This window comes from Cricetulus griseus, assembly GCF_003668045.3.
Source record: "Cricetulus griseus strain 17A/GY chromosome 1 unlocalized genomic scaffold, alternate assembly CriGri-PICRH-1.0 chr1_1, whole genome shotgun sequence".
Taxonomy (NCBI): Eukaryota; Metazoa; Chordata; class Mammalia; order Rodentia; family Cricetidae; genus Cricetulus; species Cricetulus griseus.
Window position 1 is genome coordinate 230,790,363 of NW_023276807.1, and position 23,897 is coordinate 230,814,259.

The window sequence follows — 23,897 nt, forward strand, 5'->3', positions numbered from 1 at the left end:
GTGCTTGGACCCAATTTTGTTCATATTGGGCAGAATCCTGTTACTATCATGATACAAGCAAGTATGGTGCATGCCTTTCTTTCTGCAGTTCAAAAGACACACAGATATAGACGGTCCTTTAAAAGAACATGTTAAGAAGACAAGACTAAGGCTGGAGAGATGGCTCATAGGCTAAGAACTATGACTGCTCTTTTAGAGGTCTTGAGTTCAATTCCCAGCACCCACACGGTCGCTCACAGCCATCTATAATGAGATCTAGTGCCCTCTTTTGGCGTGCAGGCATAACAAATAATCTTAAAAAAAAATATGCTCTTTTCTACAGGTGCTTATGAACCTCAGTGTGCTAAGTGCGCAAATAAAAAGGCATTTATCTTGTCCTATACAGAAAATATTTCTTCCTTATGTACGGTTAACATCTTTCTTCCATGCATTTGGCATCTGTTTTGATCAGAAAAGGATCATTCAACTTAATCAAATTATTGTTTTGCTCATTTATGCCCAACTCCTATGTGACCACGGTAGGTCCCTACAGTATACTCCCTTTCCTGGAATGCCTCTGCACAAGGAGAAAACAGTGCTTAGAGATTCTTTGAAGATGTCTAGTTAGAAAAACTCAAACATGTGTCTCCAGTAGAAATTTAACCAGGGTGCTTGAGTTGACAGGACCCTGAATTATGTGTTACTGGTTGGTTATGATGGGGTGGTAGACTGCCAGGGTTTTCATCTTGGCCTGGCTACTAGCCAAACTATAAGACCACAACTTTCTGAACCTCAATTTCCTCATTTGTCAGATGGGGACAATTATAGCTCCTACTTTATACAGTTGTGTTGATTAAGTGAGCTAAAATTCTTAACACAGAGAACAATGGCATGGTTATAGTGAGCAATAAGCAAGAACTACTATTATTGGTGAGATCTGGAGGGCTGCTTGATTAAAGCCTTTGTTCTTAATCTTTGTATCTCTGGTGTTGGGGATCAAATACTGGGCTTTCTGTATGTTACAGAAGTGCTCCACCAAGGAGCTACACCCCATCCCAGAATTAAAGCCTTAAAAAGAAACAACCATAAATTATCTTTTTTTGGGGGGGGGGTCTCACACAACAGTCCAGGTCCGCCTGGAATTCACTATGCAGTCTCCTTAGTACTGGGATTACACTTGTGGGATACCATCTCACTGGACTTATCACATTATTTCTTTTCTCCGTGTTATTTAATAGATGTGTAACAGAAATAGGAAATACAAGGTCTCACTCTATATCCTTGGCTATCCTGGAACTCCTTATGTAGACCAGGTCTACCTTAAACTCAGAGATCTGCCTGCCTTTGCCTCCCAAATGCTGGGATTAAAGGCATGTGCCACCACACCCAGCTAAAAGTCTTCAATTTTTTTTTTAAACTTTTCTTCTGAAAGCAATCAGAACCCAGCCCACTGCTGGATGATCAGAATGAGCTCTGCTTCTGATAGTGCCTGTCTACAAGGCCTCCATCTTGTCAACTTCTCGCAAGACTTTCATGTACTTTTACTTTTTAGTTCTATCATCAAAATAATAATAGACTTCATGGAAGCCAAGGGGTGACAAACTGCCATTTGCCATTTAAAACTTTGACTTAAGGCAACATTTTGAGATCTCAGGGACAGTTTTTTTTCTTTCTCGCTACAGTCCAAAGAAACATCTTTCTGTCAGTCTAAATCCTTTTGCAGTTTCAATCCATTAGGACAGCTTCTATTTTCTATTAAAAAAAAATGCTGAGAAGGCATGTCCGATATGCACTTCAGAAACTGGTGAGTCACTTGCAACAAAAGCTGCTGGGGGTTATGTCCACGAACACAGGTGACATCCAAATAGTGCACTACAAAAGATTTTTTTAAGGACTCAATCTCCCTATGTAGCTCAGGCTGCCCTGGAACTCAAGACTCTCCTGCCTCTGCCTCCTCAGTGCTGGGGTTACAAGCTATACCACCATACCCAGTGGAATGATTATTTTTGTAAAATACTCAAATGGTCTCAGCTGTCTGAAAATGCAGGCATTCATGTACTAATTGTAAGAAACAAAACAGTCTTTTTTTTTTCTTTTCCAAATCACCTTATCACTGAATATTACTTTAAGCTGGTGAAGGCTTGTAATTAAGCAGGCAGGGATACAATGAGTTTAAGGTCACCTTAGGCTCCACGAGACACTGTCTCACTTAAAAAAAAAAAAAAAAAGTATGGGATGGTGGTCGTCCTCAGGGAGGCAGAGGCAGGCAGATCTCTGAGTTCAAGGCCAGCCTGATCTACAGAGTGAGTTTCAGGACAGCCACAGTTACACAGAGAAACTGTGTGTGGGGGGTGTAAATTCTTTTTTTTTAATTTTATGGGGAGACCGACAACATGTATGAGGTAAAGGGGCATGTGTGAGAGTTTGTTACAGGCCAGACAAGGGATGTCAAAGAGGCATCTCTATGCAACAGTATAGGCGACATTCAACCTTTGATGATTAGGCTGAAGAGTGCTAAGCTCAAAACCGAAGATAACAGTTTTGTTTGTTTGTTTTGTGTTAACCTCCAAAAATTAGACGGGCGACTTCCCGAGTCAGAGGTCTATCCTTTAAACAATATGTGTCCGTTAAAGTTAGATTAGAACAGAAACAAAAAGCTCTCAAACAACCCTTTCCACCTTTACTTGCTTCAAAAAATAATTCCTGGGTAAGATGTACATTCTTGGTTAGAAGAAGAGCAATGTTTAGAGTGGTTTTGACATGCAATACTTCGGAGGCAGCTAACAGAAAATTGCCTCCACGTACACCTAAACCTAACTACATTCATGAAATGTAGTTCTAGTTAAAAAGATGGAGAGATTTCATCTGAACCTTCTGCTTTTCTAGCCCTAAAAGGCATTCTTCACTAAATTCCTTTAAATTCCAGTTAAGACCAAGCCCTGGCCTTTTACCTCAGGGGGCCACCACACTAGGGACACAAAGACAATGAACGGCTGGAGGGAAGCTCCACCTGTTGGTGAGCTGGCTGGCCTGGGTGCCCCCCACCCCCCAGGTACCCAGAGGGACAGAGCGGACCACTCCCTCTTGAAAAGGCCATACCCTTAAGGGGCTCGGAAGACTCCGGGCCAACAGCAGTAACATCTGCTAGCAGCCTCGCCCCTGCCCGTCGAAGGGCTAGGGACCGCGTGGCACCGCCACCGCTCTGCATGCACAAAAGGTCCCACTGGCGTGGGGACACAGCCAGCTCTGGGGGCTCCGCAGCCGGGGCATCCCCGGAGAGGGGGAAGGGCGATGCGGGTGGAGGGGAGCCCAGGTGCGGCTGGGAGGAATGATGGTGAAGAGGAGGAGGATGAGGAGGAGGAGGGCCCCGCCGCACGCCGAGGAAGAAAGCCTGACTCATGTCGTGGCAGCAGAGCAGCCGAGGGCTCCTGGGAACTGCAACTCGTGATGCTGTTGCCGAGGAGAAAAGCCTCATTAGCTATTCCGCAGGCCAGGAGATACCGCCCAGGGGCGCGCACGCCCGAGACCCAGCGCTCCTCACCCGCCTCGCCCTCCCGGGTCCGCGTGGGAGCCGGCAGCGGACACGCCTAACCTGCGCGCGCGCGCGCGCCGCGTGGGCCCCACGCCCCACCCCAGACTCTCCACGCGACCCGGATTCGCTCGCTCGCTCGCTCGCGCGCCCAAGTGCCCCACCCCCCACCGCCCTCAGGCGTCGGCCGCTCCGCCGGCCTTCGGCAATTTCCGTAGAGACAGCGCCGAGAGCTCGGCGCAGCCCGAAGACAGGCCGCCGCCTCCCCTAGTCAGACCCGGCTTTATGTCTGCAGCGCCGCGCGGCGCGCACGCGCAGACGCCATCTTCCCTCCTCTCCTCCGCGACCCCTCCCCCCGCCGCCTTCTCCTCCTCCTCCTCCTCCTTCTCCTCCTCCTCCTCCTCCTCCTCCTTCTTCAACTCGGTCGGCGCTCGACCCTCCTCCTTTCGCGTTGGGGCGCTGGTCCCTCCTCTCTTGATGCCGCGAGAGACCAGGGGCTACCGAGCAGCCCGAGAAGAGCACTAGTAACAACCACCGCAGCCCCCTCCTCGCCCGACGCCCTCCCACTCCCCCGCCCCGCGCCGCCACCGACCAACCCCACCTCTCATTTCTTTGAACGGCGTCGGCTGCAGTCGCTGCACCAGCCCCGTCTGGCCGCCGCCGCCGCCGCCGCTACCACCACCGCGAAAGGAGCCACCGCCACCGCCGCGCCGCCGCCGTCGCCGTCGCCCGCGGCCCCCCTCCCTACCTCCCCCTCTCCGTCCCTCCCTCCCTCCCGGCCGCGGGAGCAGCACGGTGCCGAGGCAGCCGGCGGGCTGAGAAGAGGACGCGAGCTCGCCCCTCCGCTCCCGCGCACGTCCCGCCGCCCGCCGGAGCAGCCCGGGCGCCGGCGCCCTCTTCCTCCCTGAGGACGTGTGCCGGAGCCGAGCGCCTACCCCGAGGGAGGAAAATGCTCGGGCTCCATGGCTGCCAGTGATGGAGCGGTCCCTGGGCTCCCGCTGCCGCCGCCACCACTGCCGCCGCCGCGCCCCGGCCGCGCTCCGCGAGGACCCGGCGTCTCTGCGCGCCGCCCGCGCGCGCGTTGCTGGGCTCACCGTACCGGGGCCCCTCCGCCGCCGTCGCCGTCGCCGCCTCCCGCTCGCCGCCGCGCCGCCCGGGTCCCAGCCGCGGCCAGTCTTTCCTCCCGGAGCAGCCGTCGCGAGCCCAGGGGGTTTGAGAGGGGCCGCGGGCCGCGGGGGAGGCCCGAGCGGGGCCGGCCGCGCCGGCAGGGGAGGTTGGAGCGACGCTGAGCTCGGGGCTCGCCGGCGGCCGCGGCGCCGGGGGTGGCGAGGGCCGGGCGACCGCTCGCTCCGCGCTGCCTCGGTGCAGGGCGAGCGGCGGGGCTTTGCAGTGGCCGCCGCCGCGGGAGGAGGGGGCTGAGCTGGCTCCGGAGTTGGCCAAAGAAGGTGGGCATTTCTCGCTTCTCCTCGCCTCCCCCGCCCCCTCCTGGGCTCCCCTCCCTCCCGCCCCGCACCCCACGTGAAGCGGAATATAAAGGGGGGTGTGTGAGTGGAGGGGAAAGTGAATGGCGAAGGACTGAAGGGGTCCCCCTTCAGTTCCCCAGCCACCTGGTTCACCCGGTTCATCCTCCCTTCCCGAAGCTAGCCCTCAAGGCAGGAGCAGCCGGCGCCTTCGGCAGAAGAGGAGAAGGAGGAGGAGAGGGAGGAGGAATCGCGTCGGGCGGAGCTTCAGGTCCTGTTCTCCTCTCCGGCTTCTCCATACAAAGATTACGGTGCAGAAGGAAATTGCACTCGCCTCCTCCGCCCCCCGGTACCCAGCACAATGCACCAGCCGCCGGACTCCGCTGCCGCGGCGGCCGCCGCTGCAGACATTAGTGCTAGGAAGATGGCGCACCCGGCAGTGTTCCCTCGAAGGGGCAGCGGTGGTGGCAGCGCCTCTGCTCTCAATGCAGCAGGTACCGGCGTCAGTAGTGCTGCTCCATCTTCTGAGGATTTTCCTCCTCCTTCGCTGCTCCAGCCGCCGCCTCCTGCTGCATCTTCCTCGCAGGGACCACAGCCTCCGCCTCCACAAAGCCTGAACCTCCTCTCGCAGGCTCAGCTGCAGGGACAGCCTCTTGCGCCGGGCGGAACTCAGATGAAAAAGAAAAGTGGCTTCCAGATAACTAGCGTTACTCCGGCCCAGATCTCTGCCAGCATCAGCTCTAACAACAGCATCGCAGAGGACACGGAGAGCTATGACGATCTGGATGAGTCTCACACAGAAGACCTATCTTCTTCCGAGATCCTTGATGTGTCACTTTCCAGGGCCACTGACTTGGGTGAGCCTGAACGCAGCTCCTCAGAAGAGACTCTGAATAACTTCCAGGAAGCTGAGACACCCGGGGCAGTCTCTCCTAACCAGCCCCACCTTCCTCAGTCTCATTTGCCTCACCTCCCACAACAAAACGTTGTGATCAATGGGAATGCTCATCCACACCACCTCCATCACCACCATCACATTCATCATGGGCACCACCTTCACCATGGACACCACCATTCATCCCATGCTGCTGTGGCCAGTTCGTCCATCCCTGGAGGGCCACCCTCGAGCCCAGTGTCCAGAAAACTCTGTACCACTGGAAGTTCTGATGGTGGTGTGCCAGTTGCACCTACTTCTGCTGTATCATCGAGTGGCTTGCCCGCATCTGTGATGACTAACATCCGGGCTCCAAGTACTACAGGCAGCATAGGTATAAATTCGGTTACTGCTGGCACAAATGCAACGAGTAATGTTAACATTGCTGCTGTGGGTAGTTTCAGTCCTAATGTGACGAGCAGCGTGCATGGCAATGCTAATATAAGTACAAGCAATATTCCTAATGCTGCTAGTGTAAGTGTTGGGCCTGGAGTTGCCAGTGCTGTTAATGTGAATGTCTTGAGTGGCATGGGCAATGGTACTGTGTCTTCCTCTCCTGTTGCTAACAGTGTCCTTAATGCAGCTGCAGGTATCACTGTGGGAGTGGTTTCAAGTCAGCAGCAGCAACAGCAACCGACAGTTAACACGTCAAGGTTCAGAGTTGTGAAGTTAGACTCTACCTCTGAGCCCTTTAAAAAAGGTAGATGGACTTGCACTGAGTTCTATGAAAAAGAAAATGCCCTGCCGGCTACAGAAGGCTTGGCGATTAATAAAGTGGTGGAGACTGTGAAACAAACCCCCACGGAAGTGTCTTCGGAGAGGGAGAGCACCAGCGGGAGTTCAGTGAGCAGTAGTGTCAGCACACTGAGTCACTACACAGAGAGTGTGGGAAGCGGAGAGATGGGAGCCCCTGCTGTGGTGGTGCAGCAGCAGCCGCAGCCACCACCACCACCACCACCAGGTCTTCAAGGTGTGGCCCTCCAGCAGATAGATTTCAGTAGCCCTGGTCCACAGAGTATTGCAGCAGTTAGTATACCACAGAGTATTTCTCAGTCACAGATGTCACAAGTACAATTACAGCCTCAAGAGTTGAGCTTTCAGCAGAAGCCAGGTCTTCAGCCTGTACCTCTGCAAGCCACTATGAGTGCAGCCGCCGGTATCCAGCCTGCCTCCGTCAATGTGGTTGGTGTAACGTCAGCTGTAGGTCAACAGCCTTCCATTTCCAGTTTGGCTCAACCCCAACTGCCGTATTCTCAGACAAGTCCTCCAGTGCAAACTCCTCTTCCAGGGGCACCACCCCAACAGTTACAGTATGGGCAGCAGCAACCAGTGGTTTCTACACAGATAGCTGCAGGCCATGGCCAGTCAATGACTCAAAATCCTACTGCAGAGTATGTACAGCAGCAGCCAATTCTTCAGGTGGCGATGTCCTCTGGACAGTCCAGTTCTGCAGGAGCAGCAGCAGGAACGTCAGGGATTCCTGTGGCTCAGCCACAGGGGATCCAACTGCCAGTGCAGCCCACAGCAGTACAAGCACAACCTGCAGGGGCATCTGGGCAGCCCATTGGCCAGGCTCAAACAGCAGTGTCTGCTGTACCAGCTGGCAGTCAAATTGCAAATATTGGTCAACAAGCAAACATGCCTACTGCAGTCCAGCAGCCATCTACCCAAGTTACACCTTCAGTTATCCAGCAAGGTGCTCCTCCATCTTCACAAGTAGTTCTACCTGCTGCAGCTGGCATTATTCATCAGGGAGTTCAAACTAGTGCTTCAAGCCTTCCTCAACAACTGGTTATCGCACCCCAGAGTACCTTGTTAACTGTGCCTCCCCAGCCGCAGGGAGTAGAAACAGTGGTTCAAGGAGTTGTTTCCCAGCAGTTGCCCGCAGGTAGTCCTTTGCCCTCTGCTAGTAGTGTTTCTGTTACAAATCAGGTTAGTTCAGCTGGTCCTGCTGGAATGCCTTCTGCCCCACCAAACTTAGTTCCACCACAGAATATAGCACAACCCCCGGCTACCCAAAATGGCAGTTTGGTTCAGAGTGTTAGTCAATCTCCCTTGATAGCCACTAACATAAATTTGCCTTTGGCACAGCAGATACCACTAAGTTCTACTCAGTTCTCTACACAATCATTAGCTCAGGCAATTGGAAGCCAAATCGAAGATCCCAGGCGCCCAGCGGAGCCCTCCTTAGTCGGCTTACCTCAGACTATCAGTGGTGACGGTGGGGGAATGTCAGCAGTTTCAGATGGGAGTAGCAGCAGCCTAGCAGCCTCTGCTTCTCTCTTCCCGTTGAAGGTGCTACCGCTGACAACACCCCTGGTGGATGGCGAGGACGAGAGGTAAGAGCGTGTGCTTCTGCGGACACCAAGCAGTTGAGAGTCAGTCTCTTAGTGGTCATGTGTGTGGGTACATTTAGTCTGAAGCATCATAGCTTTTGGGTTGCATGTGAAAAGTGCATATTCATGGTAAGTCTTCCAGAGTAAGAGTGTTAATGACTTCAGAGTGGGTGGAGAGTAGACTAGGTTAGGAAAGTAATGTTCACGATAGTTACAAAGTGCAAGCCTATATTACAGATAGGCTTGGGGCTGCCAGGTAGAATTTATTATTTTAAAGTGCCTCTAAGAAGATAAATTATGAAAAGCAGCTTACATTTTGTTACCCTACGAAATAGTTAAGATATTCTTTTGAGCTACTAAAATCTTTGTGATCATTTCTTGTCAGGGGTGGGGGGTGGTTGTGGTTCCCACGTTTGTTCCTGCCATACAGCCCTTTTCTGTTCTAGTACGTTTGATCTTAGGCTGTGAAAGATACTGTTACCTGCCTGTCCTCCCAAGGCACTGTGGGAAAGATGACCTAATCTGGGTGATATAGGTTGTCCTTACACTGTTAGTGACCAGCTTTTGTAAACTTAATTTAATGGTTACTTTACCGGAACAAAGGAGGAATACAAGTCTTAAGGCGTGTTTTTCAAGGTCAGTAATACCTTGATTTATCCTTGATAGTGAGTAATGCTGTAGTTTTTCTTTTAATAGTAGATGAAGGTGGTAGCCATTTTAAAGAGTGAAATCGGTCTTAAAGGGCTGATTTTAACAGGCTAATCTGTCCCACCTGTTTCTACTCTCACCAAAACACAGTTAAAAGTCAAGCCAGTATTAAGCCAGCATTTTCTTTTTCACTTATACTAATCACATTTAGTGAATGAGGCTGGCTAGAAAAGCTGTGAACTTGTGTTCCTACATTGCTTTAATATTAGTTTTTTTTTTTTTTTTTAAAGGAATGTTCTTTTTGCAAGTTTGCCAGTATTTACGGTGATAAGAAGTGTAGTAGTTGTAAAAAGACTTCTTTTTCACTGTGGAATTTTGAAAAAGTATTTAAGATAGTTAATTAGTATGTGTTGGAGACTTTTGACATTGAATTTTCACCATTCCAATTGAAGCGTTTATATTCCATATGTGTATTTGTGGGTTTACTTTGGAAAAAATGAGAATGTTGCAAAAGAATTTTATTAAAAAAAACAAGGCCAAATGTTTCAGTGAAATTTTCAAGGTTATGATACTGAAACAGGTACTTAAATTTTGTTACTAAATGTAGTTGTTATCCTTGTACAAAACTACTTCACAAGATAGATTTCTACGAGGTAGTTTCAATAATAGTCCAATTATAATTATTCTTCAGCCTTTAATTTTATCTTTATCATTCTGTTCCTCACCTGTAATTTCAGTTTAAGGAATTATTTACCCTAATTTTTGTTTCCTGAATCAAAAGGGTATGGACTGAATGAAGTTCCTGTCAAAATAATATGTAATATAGATGCTGACTTAAGGGCCATGAAAGGCAGGTGACAGAGAGAAATGAAAGCCACACACTGATTACAAACCTGTGAAGGTTTTCTTAATTACTGTTTGTGGGCTCCTGGGAGGACTTTGTTTTCTTCTTCTTGGTAGGTAGGATGGCAGGCCTTTCAAAGACTAGCTGTCACACAGTTAAGACAGGATGCTGCACACTATTTCTTACGTGTAGAGTGAGTCCCAGTTTGAGATATTGCAGAGCCACTTTCCATATAGACAGTTAACTGAGATAAAGGTAGGTCCTTCACCTGTGATGGAGAGCACAAGAATGAATATAAAGTATTTGTCTGCAGTGACTATCATATACTTTATTTTACAAATTTTATGTTAATTGACATCACAGTTAAGTCATGAAAACTGGACACACTTTTCCCCAGTCCTCCTTCAAGTTCACTGAGGGCTAAGTCCATTGCTAAGGCACATGCAAGACCAACCATCGAGGTCTATCTTAATTGTGTTTTGTTGTAGATTGTATTTTTATCTCAGTGTAGTTTGGTTTAGGAAAATCATTGAAATTTGCCCTTGGGAGGTAATTGGGAAATACCTACGAGAGAAAAAAGTGAAACAAATAAGTACCACTGTTTTACCTTTTCCCCATGCCAGCCTCTGTCGCTTGCATCTCCCAGGCTTTGTCACCATCCATCTGATCTCCTTTGGAAGAAAGGGTTGTGTCCTCATTTAATTTTATGATATAGGAAGTATGTTAGCATAAAATTTTTGGTGGCAGAAGAAACCAGAGAGATCATCCTTGCATACATAGTGCGATAGTAGTACTGTAGCTTTTTAGATGTAAATGCTTGCTTAGTACCTGTGGAAAGTGCTTTCAGTTGCCTACCTGTCACCTGTAAAGCTCAGAGGCTGTAAACATTACAAATAACGATCAAGGTATTGCAATTATGCCATTTATTTTTTTTTTTTTAAAGATCCATTTCATTATAAAGATCTCGATCTTAGCCTTTAATGTGAACTTAACCTTTACAGGAATGGGAAGATACAGTTATCTTACTCTAATGTTTTGTGCTTGTTAGCAAAGTATTATGTGAAATTCTATTCTCTTGTTTCTAGGCAAAGCTCAGATGTTCCCTCTGAAAGATTTTTCTTCCCCAGGGGGTGTTTCCTTAGCACGTTTTACTGTCCCTCTATTTAAGTACTGTGTATTTGGTGATAATTATGTTTACCAGTCTTTCCCACTGGGGGAGTTGGCGGGGGGGGGGGTATTTTTTTTAAACAAACTTAGTGAACAGATTTTTTTTTGTTTTTCCTGTCATGACACAGATCATTCTGTCATCTTAAGCACACTGTTAGAAATGTAGGTGCTATAATTCATGTAGGTGCTATAATTCAAGGGATTCAAATGAGCAGGAGCTTCCTGCTCCTTAAGGTGACATGGCATTAACCTTCTAAAGAGTGTTTGTTTTGTATTATACAGGAATGAGTGTATTCTATTTTCATGTTTATTTTTGTGTGTTGTATGTGTGCATGTGAATATGGAAGTCAGAGGTCAGCTTTAAGTCTCTCTTCCTTACTTGTGTCCACCTTATTTTTTGAGACAGGGATTCTCACTGAACTGAAGCTCACTCTGTTGGCTGGATTGGCTAGCCAGTGAACTTCAGGGCTACACCTGTCTCCTCTTCTCCAGGGCTGAGAGTAGAAGCCTGTGCCTCTGCACCAGGCTTTTATGTGGGTTCCGGGGTCCATGCTTGGGTTCATGGGCTGTATATATGTAGCAAACACCTCACAGAGTGAGCTGTCTCCCCAGTCTGGAAATGAGTGTTCTCCTACAAAAACAATACTTGTTTTACTTATCTACTTAGAATGCGAGGATGTATTGGTGAAAATAATGCAAGATACCAAATGCCCTTTAAAAGGTTTTTGTTTTGAGTCAAGGTTTCACTCTGTAGCCCTGGCTGGCCTTGAACTCACAAATGTCATTCTTCTTCTGCCTTCTGAGTGCTGGGGCTAGAGGTGTGCGCCATCACACCTGACCTGAAGTATTTCTTTTTTACAGGATCAAAGTCTACACTTGGTACCTTCTTCCTTCTCAGGCTTCCTTTCTAGAACCCCTCTAATTTCTTATTGGTGATTCCTCTTTGACACACCAGGTTTTCTACTGGACAGGCAACAGTATACGCCTCTGAAGACGCACTGCTCAGCTTGTCTGCTCAGCTTGTCTTTTCTTTGTCCCCTCCTTTCATGTGATTTTGGGCTTTTTAATTTGCTTATGTCTCAGTTTCTTCACATAAAAACAGTGAAGGTAATAGCATTTCTCACAGAGTTGTTTCATAAACTAAATGAACTTAGAAAACTCTCAGAACTTAACTCACTGTGCTCCTAAGTTTATTAATACAACAGTCATCACTTTTTGTGTTTTTTAATTTCTTAGATGAAATGAATCTACCCTGCTGATCATTCTTGTTCCAATACTCTTTTCTCCCAATAGTTAGGATGATATCACTCTTTAAGTCTTGTAAAAGAGTATTCCTTTTTCTGTCCACCCACATACCATGTCCTGTGCCTGCCTTGCTCTTCCCTCTATCCCCAGCTATTTAGTATATTGAAAGAGGTACCCCCCCCCCCAAGAACTCCTTTATCAGCTCACTTTCTCTTCTTCAGGTTACCTATCCTGGTCTCCACCTTGATAGAGTCCTTCCTCAACTCTCTGGTGATTTTGAGGTTCTCTAAGACTAGAGAGTCACTTAGAGCATTGGAGTTCCACTTACTATGGAACTTGGCTTGTGGTGATGTGGCTGAAGTTTACTGTCCCCACCATACCCTGTGTTTAAGGTTCCTCTTTTACCACTAATTTTCTGTATCTGCCCCCTCCCCCCACCTCTCAGCATCACCTCAGGAGGGTATTAGTTAATATAATTAATTTCTGAGGAAGCCTAGTATCCCTCTGGTCTCTATTCTGGGCAGTCTCCTAGGCTGGCTACTCATCGGTTACTCTAGGATTCCCCCTTTTCACTTTCCCCAGTGTTGACTTACTTGATTTGCTTGCTGTTTTTAAATGGTGCCAGCTTACCTTTATACTCAGTTGATTCTTTGATTAGGTAAAGGATACCGGGATTGTAAATCGGGTTCTCTTGCAACTCTACTGACACCACTTCCTAGCCTCCATATTGCCTGGAGAAGTCTATAGCCATTTTGGTTTCTTAAGCTGTATGTGATTTGTATTTGCTTTCCTTTTCTCTTTCTCATTTTTATGAATGCTTTTAAGACTTGCTTCCACTGTTTTAAAGTTTACATGGATTACATGTGTGTGGATGGGGTGTGTGTGAAATCTGCTTTTATTCATGAGTTTTTGGTGTGTGTTGTTGCAGCCTGGAAAGTTTGTGATGATGCAATGAACTGGGGGCCTCATGTAGACTTGGCAAATGCTCTGCCAATGAGCTATATACCAAACATTTTCTCCTCCTCACACTTACTTGAATAATGGGCCTCCATGACTGATCTTCTGATTTCCTTGGTTTTCATCTTTTTTTCTTTTGCCTGTTTCTGTTGACTTTCTCTTACAATTTCCATGAGCTTTTTTTTGTTAATCTTTGCTTCTTGTTAGCTGTGTGTTGCCCAAGTTTAATAATAACAGTGCTTTCTCTTAGCTCTTCAAACACATGTTAGATTTGGTTGTTTTGTGAGACAGGGTTTCTCTTTGTATTCTAGGCTGGCCTTGAACTTGCTGTCCTCCAGCTCACATGTCTTCATGAATAGCTTTTTGACAGTTTTCTTTCTGCGTATTCTGTTTTCTCCAGGTTTCATTTTCTTTTTTGCCCTGATTCTTTATCGTTCATGTTATATTCTTTGACATAGTTGTCAGTTGTATGGAAGAGTAAGCAATGGAAATACTGGTTACAGTTCTCAGTAAAGCTTGTGAGCCCTTGATCTCACTGCATAGTGACCTGACTGGGCTGGTTGGCTGGGATTCTTGATGTCTTTGTATTGCCCTTTAGTTGATGAGCTCCTTGTAAGAAGGATCTTCTGATTTGTGGCTAGACTTAAAGGCTTGTCAGCAAGGGCTCCAGGGAAGACAGGGAGGTGAGGAATGAGAAGTCTTGCAAGTCTTGGGATCCCCAGAGCTGGTCTTCATTCAGCCATGTGTTCATTCTTTCTCGACTTCTGCTGTGCTTCACCCCCACAGTCTTCTGGCTCTTCAAGCCCTTCCTCAGACTGCAGACATGGGCTGGCTGGTCTTGGGTGAGGAGCATGACTGGAGAGCTGGTGAAGCCTGTCTTCAGAGTCACTGTCCTCACAGTGGCTGTGTGTGGTGCTGCCAGTTCCTGGGCCTTTGGGGCTTTGTGAAGTTTAAATCGGGTTTGTTCTTGGCTTTCTCTACTGTTTGCCGAAGATCTGATTGTTTTTACTGTTTGCTAAGTCATTTGTCACTCAACCATCTGCTTTCTAGCTTCCAGATTTGTGTTACTATTGTCTTTTCATGGCCTGCTTTTTATAGGCTTATGTCTTTATACCTTTCCTTTTATTTATTTGAGATAGGACCTTAAAATTTTATTTTAATTGCAAAAGAGTAGATGTGATTTCTTATTTAGAAATTTAAATTTAAAATATGAAACTGAAAAGGTCAGGTGTATAGCTACAGTCAGACCCTTGTGCTGGGTTTGATTGTCACCATCAAGGCCTTGGTGTGCTTGCTTGGTCTGATTGTCACCATCAAGGCTGGATAGCATAGTAGAATATGTGCTTGCTTGGTTTTTGTTTTTGTTTTTTGAGATACAGTTTCCTTATGTAGCAGAGACTAGCCTCTAGCCTGTGGCAGTTCTCCTGCCTCAGCCTTCCAAATGCTGGGATTCCTGGTAAGGCCTACCACACATAGCTTTGACATATCTTTTAATGGTTCATTAAAAGGAAGATAGAGAAGGAAAAAAAAAAAGCTTCTTTATCAATTTTGTAAAATAATGGTTTATGATCTCACATACAGAAATGCCTTTTCTTGCCAGCATTTCTTCCTTTCCAGTCAGCTTGACCAGAAAGCTGTCTTTGACTCCTTCTGCTTGCCTGACTTAGCTTCCTCCTGAAGCACTCTAGCTAGCTATCTGTGTGACACCCTTCTTTTTTTTGTTGTTATGTTTTGCTTTATTTCCCACATTTCTTGTCATTCTGTGTTGGTCTCCGAGATGATTCTCTTGCAGACTGTTAGTATCAGCTTTCCTAGCATTTCTAGTTCTCACAGGCTTCTCAGCCTTCGTTTTTGAGATAAGTTCTTGCTATGTAGTACTGACTGTCCTCAAGCTTGAGAGACAGTCGCCCTGCTTCAGTCTCCCAAGTGCTTCGATCACAGGCATGAGCTGCTGTGCTTACTAAACTTTTCAGTCTTCCAAACCCCTCAGATTGTCCTCTGTAGTTGTCCATTTTGGTGAGTCACTTCTTTACTTCAGACACTAAGAGCCACATACTTTATATGTCTTTATATATTCTATGTGCTGAACGTACAATTTCTCCTTATCTCCCATTCTTTCTCTGCTGGCACAATTCTAGTCCAAGATGAAGCAGCCCTCACTTAAAAAGTACTGTGTGTGGTAGCTTTCTCCCTGAGTCTTCTGCATACGGTCTGCCTTTCACTGGTACCTTATTGCTGTCTGAATGATAGTCTTAATGTGACAATCTTTTATGTAACTCACTTGCCCAGATCCCCATAAAGCCTCCCCATTTAGTGTAAGGCAATCCCTCTGTCTCTGCTCACTCCTGGCCTCCTATCAGGCTCCCATTCCCCTAGGAAAGGTTTCTTTTGGCTCCTGGTTTCAGAAGGTTCTGTCCTTGGTTGCTTGGCCCCATGTGCTTGGTGGTGGGAGCATGTGGCAAGGGCTCGCTGTTCTTGGCAGACAAGAAGCAGATAAAAGGGAAAAGTAAACTCTCTTCTTTCAGTGCTGGGCATAGAGCCTAGAGCCTTCAGCATACCAGGCGAGGGCTCTCCCACTGAGCCAGACCCCCAGGCTTCCACCCGCTCCCCTACTTTCTGAAGTCCTAATGACTCACTGACCTTTCAGAAACTTTCTCACATGTCGTCCATTCTTCCTTCTCTGGTCATTTGCATGTATTCTTCTTGAACATAATCATGCCCATGGTCACCTCCCTAACCCTTCCTTAAACTTCAGTTACCATTTTTTTTCCTTCTTGTTTTGAGACAAGGTCTTGCTATGTAGCCTAGGCCAACTTTGGACCAGCTATGTAGCCCAAGCTGGCCTTGAATTTGTCCTCATTCTTCAGCCTCCTGGAGTCCTAGGATTACAGGTATGTACCACTCAACTACACCTGGCTAAACTGCTAACTTTTTGAGAGGCCTCTGGCATACCAGTTTAAATTTAGGTTGTTTTTTAAGACTGGTTGAAAGTACTTTGTTGTTTTGTTTATAATACTTGTTATAATTTATTAGTTTTTGTGACTATGTGATCATTTTAACCTCTACAAATAGGGGTGTTTCGGATTTACTAGTATCTAAAACCTATTTCAGTGTTTACAGAAATGGTAAAACTCTATTCAATGAAGAAAATCTATTATTGTGGCATAAGAACAGACAAGTGAAATGTATCCTTTTAGAGAATAGAATTTAAGTTCTTTACAGGGTATCATGTGACATCAGTTTCTCCCTTAATGGATATGATTGAGACTTGGTTTACTCTTTGCTACTTGTGAGTTGGCAGTGTTTTAAACAAGCATTGCGTTTTATTTTGTATTCACTTAAGCTTATGGCATTAAGAATTCTCTAACTCCAATGAAATAACAAATTCTCCACTTATTTCCTGAATGGATGTGTATTTTTTCCTGCTTTTGACTGCAATAGCTATTTTCCATAAAACGGTTCTAAAATACCTAGGTATTATCTTGGACTCCTTTGATGCAGTCAGCTGTTCAGAACAGGCTATGAGCTTGTAGAGTGCCCCTCGCTTCTGTTGAGGGTTTTCTTTTAACTAGTTTAGTGACCGTGTGTTTACAGTTTCAGTGATCTGTTTCACTTGTGGTCATTATCAGTTTCCTGTTATCCAAAATACGAAAGCAGGAATAATAATAATAATAATAATAATAGTAATATTATTATTATACCACTACCACCACCAGAAGGGAAAATGACATAATGTTGTGGTCACCACAGGCTAGCTTAAAGTCTAGTGAAAGAATTTCCCATTATCTCTGCGAACCTGTCCGTGGTTAACCTTGTTGCCTGCCGTAGAACCATTTTGTGTTGACTGGGGAGACTTTCATATTAGGACATGGTGCAGGGCATAGCTTTGCTCATCCATGGAGCCACAGAGCAAAGTAACTCAGAGCTTTATGTGGTTAAGGCAGATGAAGTGATGGCTTACTTTTTCCCAGGGTCCTCAGATAATTTTTGCAGTAACATCTGACTGCTCAGTTTGGGGAATTCTTGACATCCTATGTACATGCCTGACTAGTGTTTGATGAGTGACTTACAAGTTCACATTGTTCATTGTTGATAAAACATAATTCTCATAGCTCATTCTTTTTTGCCATTAGGCTTTCTTAGTATGTAGTTACATATTAACAAATAGTATATTTATTAGTTAGGAGTGCTTTGAAAGTATACACATAAGTTGAAATGATATTTGCCATTAAAATGATCACGAGGTCATGGTATATCTTAGTATTGATAGTAATAAGGTTACCTTCATATGATTTTTAATTTGTTTTCGGATTACACTATTGAGGCTCAGTCCTGTCTTGTAGTTGTTAGTTTTTCTCTGTTCAAGCGTCATGGAGAATTAACAGACAGGTTCACTTATGCAGTCTCAAATGAAACATGGCGTTTCTGCTGTGTGATGGGTGCTGCTGGCTCGATCAGTCTCCGGTGTTTGAGTAGTTGAGAATCAGCACTCTAAGTTGTTCTGAGCATAGAGGTGGTAACGAAATTCTCAGAGCATGTTTCTGGTTAAGTACCATCATTATCCCCTTTTTACAACTGAGGAGACCGAGGCCAGAGAGATTAAGCATTTTATTCAAGGTCATCTACCTGTTAGGTGAGATTTGGGATTTAAATGTGGAATTTTGGTTTCAGAGGTTGGACTTTGACTCTTCCTTTCTCATGGCTGCAGCAAAATAACTGATAAAAAGTTGAGGGGGTGTAGGTGGGAATGATCGGTGCTGCTCAGCTCACTTTCCGGGCTAGTCTCCAGGATCTGGATCTTTTGAATGGGCCCTCCCACCTCAGTTGGTTCTAGAAAACCCTTCATGCCATAATATTTCATCCCATACCTCAAGTGGAGCAATCACATTTCTGCAGCATCTGATCAGAACTGTGATGTTCTCCTTCCTCAAGTTAAAGGATGCTGGGAGGTGCTGGGCCTTTCCGTCTTATCACAGTACAATTATTGACTAATAAAAATTTGTATAAACTAGAGGGCCCCTCAGGTTTTTTCTTCTCTGTGATTTGCTATGTTGAAAAGGCTGGCTAGTGAAAATCTTTCAGACTGTCTCATGTTTTAACCTTTTAAAGACATGAAGACTCCAGTTAACTTTGTTACAAGGAACTTTTGTGTTTAATGTTAGTTTCATTTTTTTCATTGTGCTCTCTGGAAAATTTTTTTTTTGTTTTGAAAGTTACACAGTTTCTTTTTGTTGAGTAAAGTTCTATTTTAAATTTTACTTTAAAAAGATGGTATTTGATGAAGGTTGCTATTACAATTTTTAAAAAATGCTGCTAAGTGAACATTTTGCCTTGAATGTTTATGTTGTTTTGTGTTTCTTCGTGTATTGTCCTTTGGGTACAAAGATAGGGAAATTTGTGAGGTGACACGCTTCTTGGTTTCATTGTGCTAGTTAGGCCCAGGTATGTTGAGCCACCAGTGACCCGAAGCTTTCCTCTGACGCTTTTAATAGGCCTTCTCATGACACTCCATCATATTTCTTAGCGTCCAGCATTGGGTAGACTCTGGCTGATGGTCAGGCCACTGTCTTTACTGTTATCTCCCTTCATATACTCATCAATTACTCTCTAAGGTAGGGTGTGCACATTTGTACAAGTTGGGATATTTGTAATATTTTATTACTAGCACTTTTTACTAGTTTTGAAATTCCAGGCAAAAAGAGTGGATTGAGAACCAGGAGGTGTTCATAGTAAGAAGTTACTTGTTTTTACTCATGTCAACTCATGTCCTGTCATGATAAAAAAAAATACCACACCGCACACTCCAGTCCTTTTAGCGTCTTCTCTTACAGATTTACTCATTGATGATAAATTCGTAAGGGCCATGGATACCTGAGAGGAAGACAGTGACAACACCCCCTTTGCTGTGGTTAACATTTCCAAGTTCATTGCTCAGTGTTAAGCTTTTCTGTTGGAATTGTGTGAGTCTAGTGAGGTTGTCTTGGAACTCACTGTGTAGACTAGGCTGGCCTTAAAGTCACAGAGATCTGTCTGTCTCTGCCGCCCAAGTGTGGGCATCAAGCCACCACGCCAACTGAAACGGTTTTACGCCACAGATGAGCAGTAAATGATGAGGTTGGTAGCCAGCTGTCTGTTGGTCTTTTTTTTTTTTTTTAAATTTATTATGTATACAGTGTTCTGCCTGCATGTATGCCTACAGGCCAGAAGAGGGCACCAGATCTCATTACAGATGGTTGGGAGCCACTATGTGGTTGCTGGGAATTAAACTCAGGACCGCTGGAAGAGCAGCCATCTCTCCAGCTCCTGTCTGTTGGTCTTAGTGATAAGCTTAGGGTATTTTCCTTAAGCTTAGCATTAGTTACATTAAAATATTTTAAAACCAGGAACCTCATTCTAATTAATTGCATAATAGCGTGTTATGGCTCAGGTCTTTAAATTTTGAGTTGTTGTAGCTTATATTCATATCACGTTTGTTACTGGAATCTACATAAGTGCAAATTTCTATGAGTGATTAATACACAGTTGAAAAGTAGAATTTATCATTTTGCTTCTTTATGTTGAAAGGTGAACTTTATTTTTGTTGTTGTTGGAGAGGTTGTAGTAGGCATCTGTTACTTAAAAGTTGTTGCAGAAGTTACATTTGTTCATTTTCATGAATGAACACTGGAGCTGTTGAAAGTGACATCTGGAGGTTTTGGGGTATGATGGTGAAGCCCTGAAAAGAAGTGCTGGCTTACGTTATCGCTGGGTAGTGATGGTGCCTTACCTGTGTTCCCAGTCCCCATAACTATCGGGAGGGAGCAGCAGCTGCTCAGTTTACTTTTGCACGTGGACTGCTTCCAGACTTGCTGTCTGTACCAGCAGTTGCACCAGAATGTTTTAATGAGTTAATTTTGTGGGAGTTAAGGCCTATGTTGGACTTTTTTTTTTCTTCTTAGAGTTTCCATCATTTTCTTAGTTGTACATGGAGTCTAAGCCCATGAGGTTTCATAATGGCTTAGTATAAATAGATTCAATATGTAAAAACAAAAGCTTTTAAGAGGTAGAGTCTGTTCTAACAGAGCCAAGTTGTGCTATATTTGAGCTTTTGAATATGGAACTTAAACACCATTAGTATTTAAATGCCAGTCTGAGTTAGCCAGTGGTTCAGCACGTGATTAGGACACGAACAAACAAGACCAGGAAGGGGTGATAAACCATTGTAGAGGGTGGATGATAAAGAAGCAGGTATGATAGTTGGTAATTGTGGCACAGCTTGGTGCAGTCTACTATCTGGGGGACTTTCCCTGTTGCCTACATTCGGAGATCCACCCATGGGAAGTAAAAATGATGCCAGTTTAAACAATTGTCCATCCAGAAAGGTCTTTACAGTACTCTCCATGGAAATGTATTTGATTGAGAAATGTTGAGTGCTTGATACGTATCTAGTGTTGAGCAGAAGTGCTAAGGATATAGAGGGGGAAGCTCATTAAGATCTTCATAGGCTTTGAGCATCACAGGTCTTGATGGCTTCCAGATTAAGTGTGTGCTCAGTTGTTCCATTTAGCATGACAGCTTTTGCATTCAGGTTAGTTGATGGAACAAAGCTGTTAGTGCTTTCAGCATCTAATGAGGTTGAAGATCCTGAGTAGTGTCAGTTTTGACATCAGACCTAGTGTCTGACCTTGTTTCTTCTACCTCTTAATTGCATGACTTTTGTAAGCTAAGTCCCGTTTCCTTACCCGTTCTGTGGGGACTAGACCACACACTAGTGCTGTTTGGGAAGATTAGAGGAGATAGATGTGTAACGCACCCAGCTCAGTTCTTTGTAGCTGTGTACATGGTGGGTGCTCATATTGTGCCAAGTAAGGTTCATAGAACAGCATTGTAAGTTAAAGAAGAAAGCTTGCCTACAAGACTAAGATATCCCACAGCCTGTTGAGAAGATGATTCTGGGTCTTTGTGACATTTGGTGTAGTCTGCATACCAGGGGTTATATGAAAGAACTTCTAATTTCCATGGTATATATTAGATGCCTCCATTCTATTAAAAAATAAAAAATAAAATAAAAAAGCTCATTCCATTCAATGGAGACATCAAGGGTTGATTCTTTTTCTGAATTCCATTCTGAGAGAGGACTATCCTATATCTGAATATTTGATAAGAGGTTGGGAAAAGTTTATAAATGCCAAACTTGTTAAAAACATGCCTTCCATTTTTCCTAATGGGAGTGAAGAGGACACAGTGTCATGTGGCCGTTTAATACTCCAAAGTAGAATCATTTTCCAGATGAAGCAGTCTGAAACTTTGTAAAGATGGTTTTAGATGGGCACAGTGCCGTGAAGCCCATCTGTTCTGTTCTCAGCCCCATATGGGATGGTAAGCCATCTCATAGAATGAATGGGACTAATCAGTTTGGTTTAATAAGATAATGAGTCAGTATCAGGTGTTTGAAGGTTCACAGATTCATTGAACTGGATTTTGAAGTTCTCTATAAACTTTCAGATTGAGTGTTTTTGTAATACTAGTTTGCCACGTGAGAAAAGGAAAGTTCTAGAGCTCAGGTTTTTTTTTTTCCCTGTTTTTTTTATTTTTAAATTTAACTTAGAAACAAGCTTGTTTTATATGTCAATCCCAGTTCCCTCTCCCTCCCCTGCTCCCCACCAACCCCCATCCCATCTCCTTTCTGCTCCCCAGGGAGGGTGAAGCCTTCCATGTGGGATCTTCAAAGTCTGTCATATCATTTGGAGCAGGGCCTAACACCCCCACCCCCTGTCTAGGCTGAGAGAGCATCCCTCTATGTGGAATGGGCTCCCAAAGTCCATTCATGTACTAGGGATAAATACTGATCCACTGCCAGAGGCCCCATGGATTGCCCAGGCCTCCTAACTGACATCCACATTTAGGGAGTCTGGGTCTGTCCTATGCTGGTTTCCCAGCTATCAGTCTGGGGTCTGAGGTCCGTGAGCTTCCCCTTGTTCAAGTCAGCTATTTCTGTGGGTTTCTCCAGCCTGGTCTTGACCCCTTTGCTCATCACTCCTCCCTCTCTGCAACTGGATTCCAGGAGGTTAGCTCAGTATTTGATTGAGCTCAGGGGTTTTGCCGAATGCTTTTTATATCTCTTTGAACCCGTTTTTGTCTATATTTATTATCCCACCATAATACTTGGCTTGTTCTAGCTTGCTTTTTGAAAGGATACATTTATATTAGAAATAAAAGTGTGGTTACTAGGAGGTGCTTGGGGACATGCTTTTGGAAAAGTGCTGCCCTCATATATGGTTTAAGAATGCCAAATTTGGGGGATAAAAGTTGAAGTCCTTTGTGTGACCTGAGATATTTTAAAGAGGCGAAGAATTTATCATGGAAGATGTTTGTGAAAATAATGCTACTAAAAATGGAGGGAAGCTTTGACTCGATAAAACTGAACTAAGGCTTTAATGAACTTAAAATTTGAGGACAGGATGGATTTCTTTTTCTTAAAAATACCATAGTCTGGTATTACTTCCTAATAATACAAAGTCAGTGACTTTCAAGAATGTACAAAGGATGCCAAATTAGCTTCACTTCATTTTTAGGAAACATGTATTTTTTAAAATTATGTGTGTGTGTGTGTGTGTGTGTGTGTGTGTGCATGTAAGTGCAAGTACCTACCTGAGTTCACAAGAGTTTCAGTGCCCTGGGTCTGGAGTTAAAGGGCATTGTAAACTCCTGTGGGAGTTGCTAGGAGCTGAACTCAGGTCCTCTGCAAGAAAACTACATTCTTTTCTTAAGCACAGACATTGCCCAAGACCCACTCTCCCTATCTCCCTCTTTTCCATTCCGTTTTTTTTTTTTTTTTTAAGTTTATTTATGTTTATGGGTGTTTTGCCTGCATGTATGTCTCTGCACAGTGTGTGCCTGGTGCTAGGGGGTGTTAGAGAGTTTTGCATCTTTTGGGACTAGAGTTACAGGTGGTTGTGAGCCACCATGTGGGTGCTGTGGCCTGAACCTGGTGGGCCATCTAAAGAGCTGACAGTGGTCTTAAGTGCTGAGCTATCTTTCCAGCACCACACTTTATTTCTTAGTGGAAGTTTAGATCTCTAGCTTGATAAATGTAAAGAAAATGAGTTCTTGTAGCACTGGCACTTTTAAGGATTGAAACCAGTGTCTTCTGTGGCTTGACATTTTACTGGTGGCTGACACAGTAAGAACTAAAGTTGGTCTGTCTTTCTTTGATTGTGCTTTGTCTTTCAGACAAGGTGTCATGCAGCCAAGATTGATCTTGAACACCCAATCTTCCTGCCCCTAACCTCACAAGTGCTGGGATTAATGTAAACACCTCAACCCCCCCCTTCTCCCCCCCCCAAAGATGGTTTTTCTTTATAACAATCCTGGCTGTTCTGGAGCTCACTTTATTGACCAGGCTGGTCTCAAACTCGCATAGATCCACCTGCCTCTGCCTTCCAAGTGCTATGATTAAAGTTGTTGCCACCACACCTGCCTTTTCCTTTCTTTTCATTTTTTTTCTTTTTCTTCTTCTTTTTTTTTTTTTAAGTAAAGCGTTTCACTATGTAGCCCTGGCTGGATCTGAACTCACAGAGGCCGGCCTTCCTCTGCCTCTCGAGTGCTGGTTTTGAAGATGTACTCCCCCACATCCTATTTCTGGAGTTGTTGATTTAATGGTGATATGACCTTTTTGGCATATTATATTTGGTAGTATTTTCCTTTTTAGACATTAATTGTTAGCATCAAAATTTTATTTGCAAAGTGTTACTAAAGTAGAAACAACTATGAAAGCTTTGAATAGTTAATCAGCCACTAGAATCTTGGTTACAGACAA

The 23,897-nt window shown here is 44.8% G+C and overlaps 1 protein-coding gene across 9 annotated transcripts in view; it reads left to right on the forward strand.

The window, feature by feature from the left end:
- The first annotated feature begins 5,065 nt into the window (after positions 1-5,065).
- The window catches only part of LOC100769471 (TSC22 domain family protein 1), a 94,309-nt gene continuing 75,477 nt past the window's right edge, over positions 5,066-23,897 (forward strand). For 5 of the 9 annotated variants that reach the window (XR_003480110.2, XR_003480111.2, XR_003480112.2 and 2 more), the window contains exon 1: positions 5,066-8,241. Coding sequence is in view for 3 of the 9 variants with exons in the window: in XM_027390116.2 (XP_027245917.1) it covers positions 5,330-8,241 (2,912 nt within the window). In the remaining 6 variants the exon portion in view is untranslated. The remainder of the gene's footprint in view (positions 8,242-23,897) is intronic. The other 4 variants (XR_004772604.1, XR_004772605.1, XM_027390117.2 and 1 more) reach the window with 2 other exon arrangements.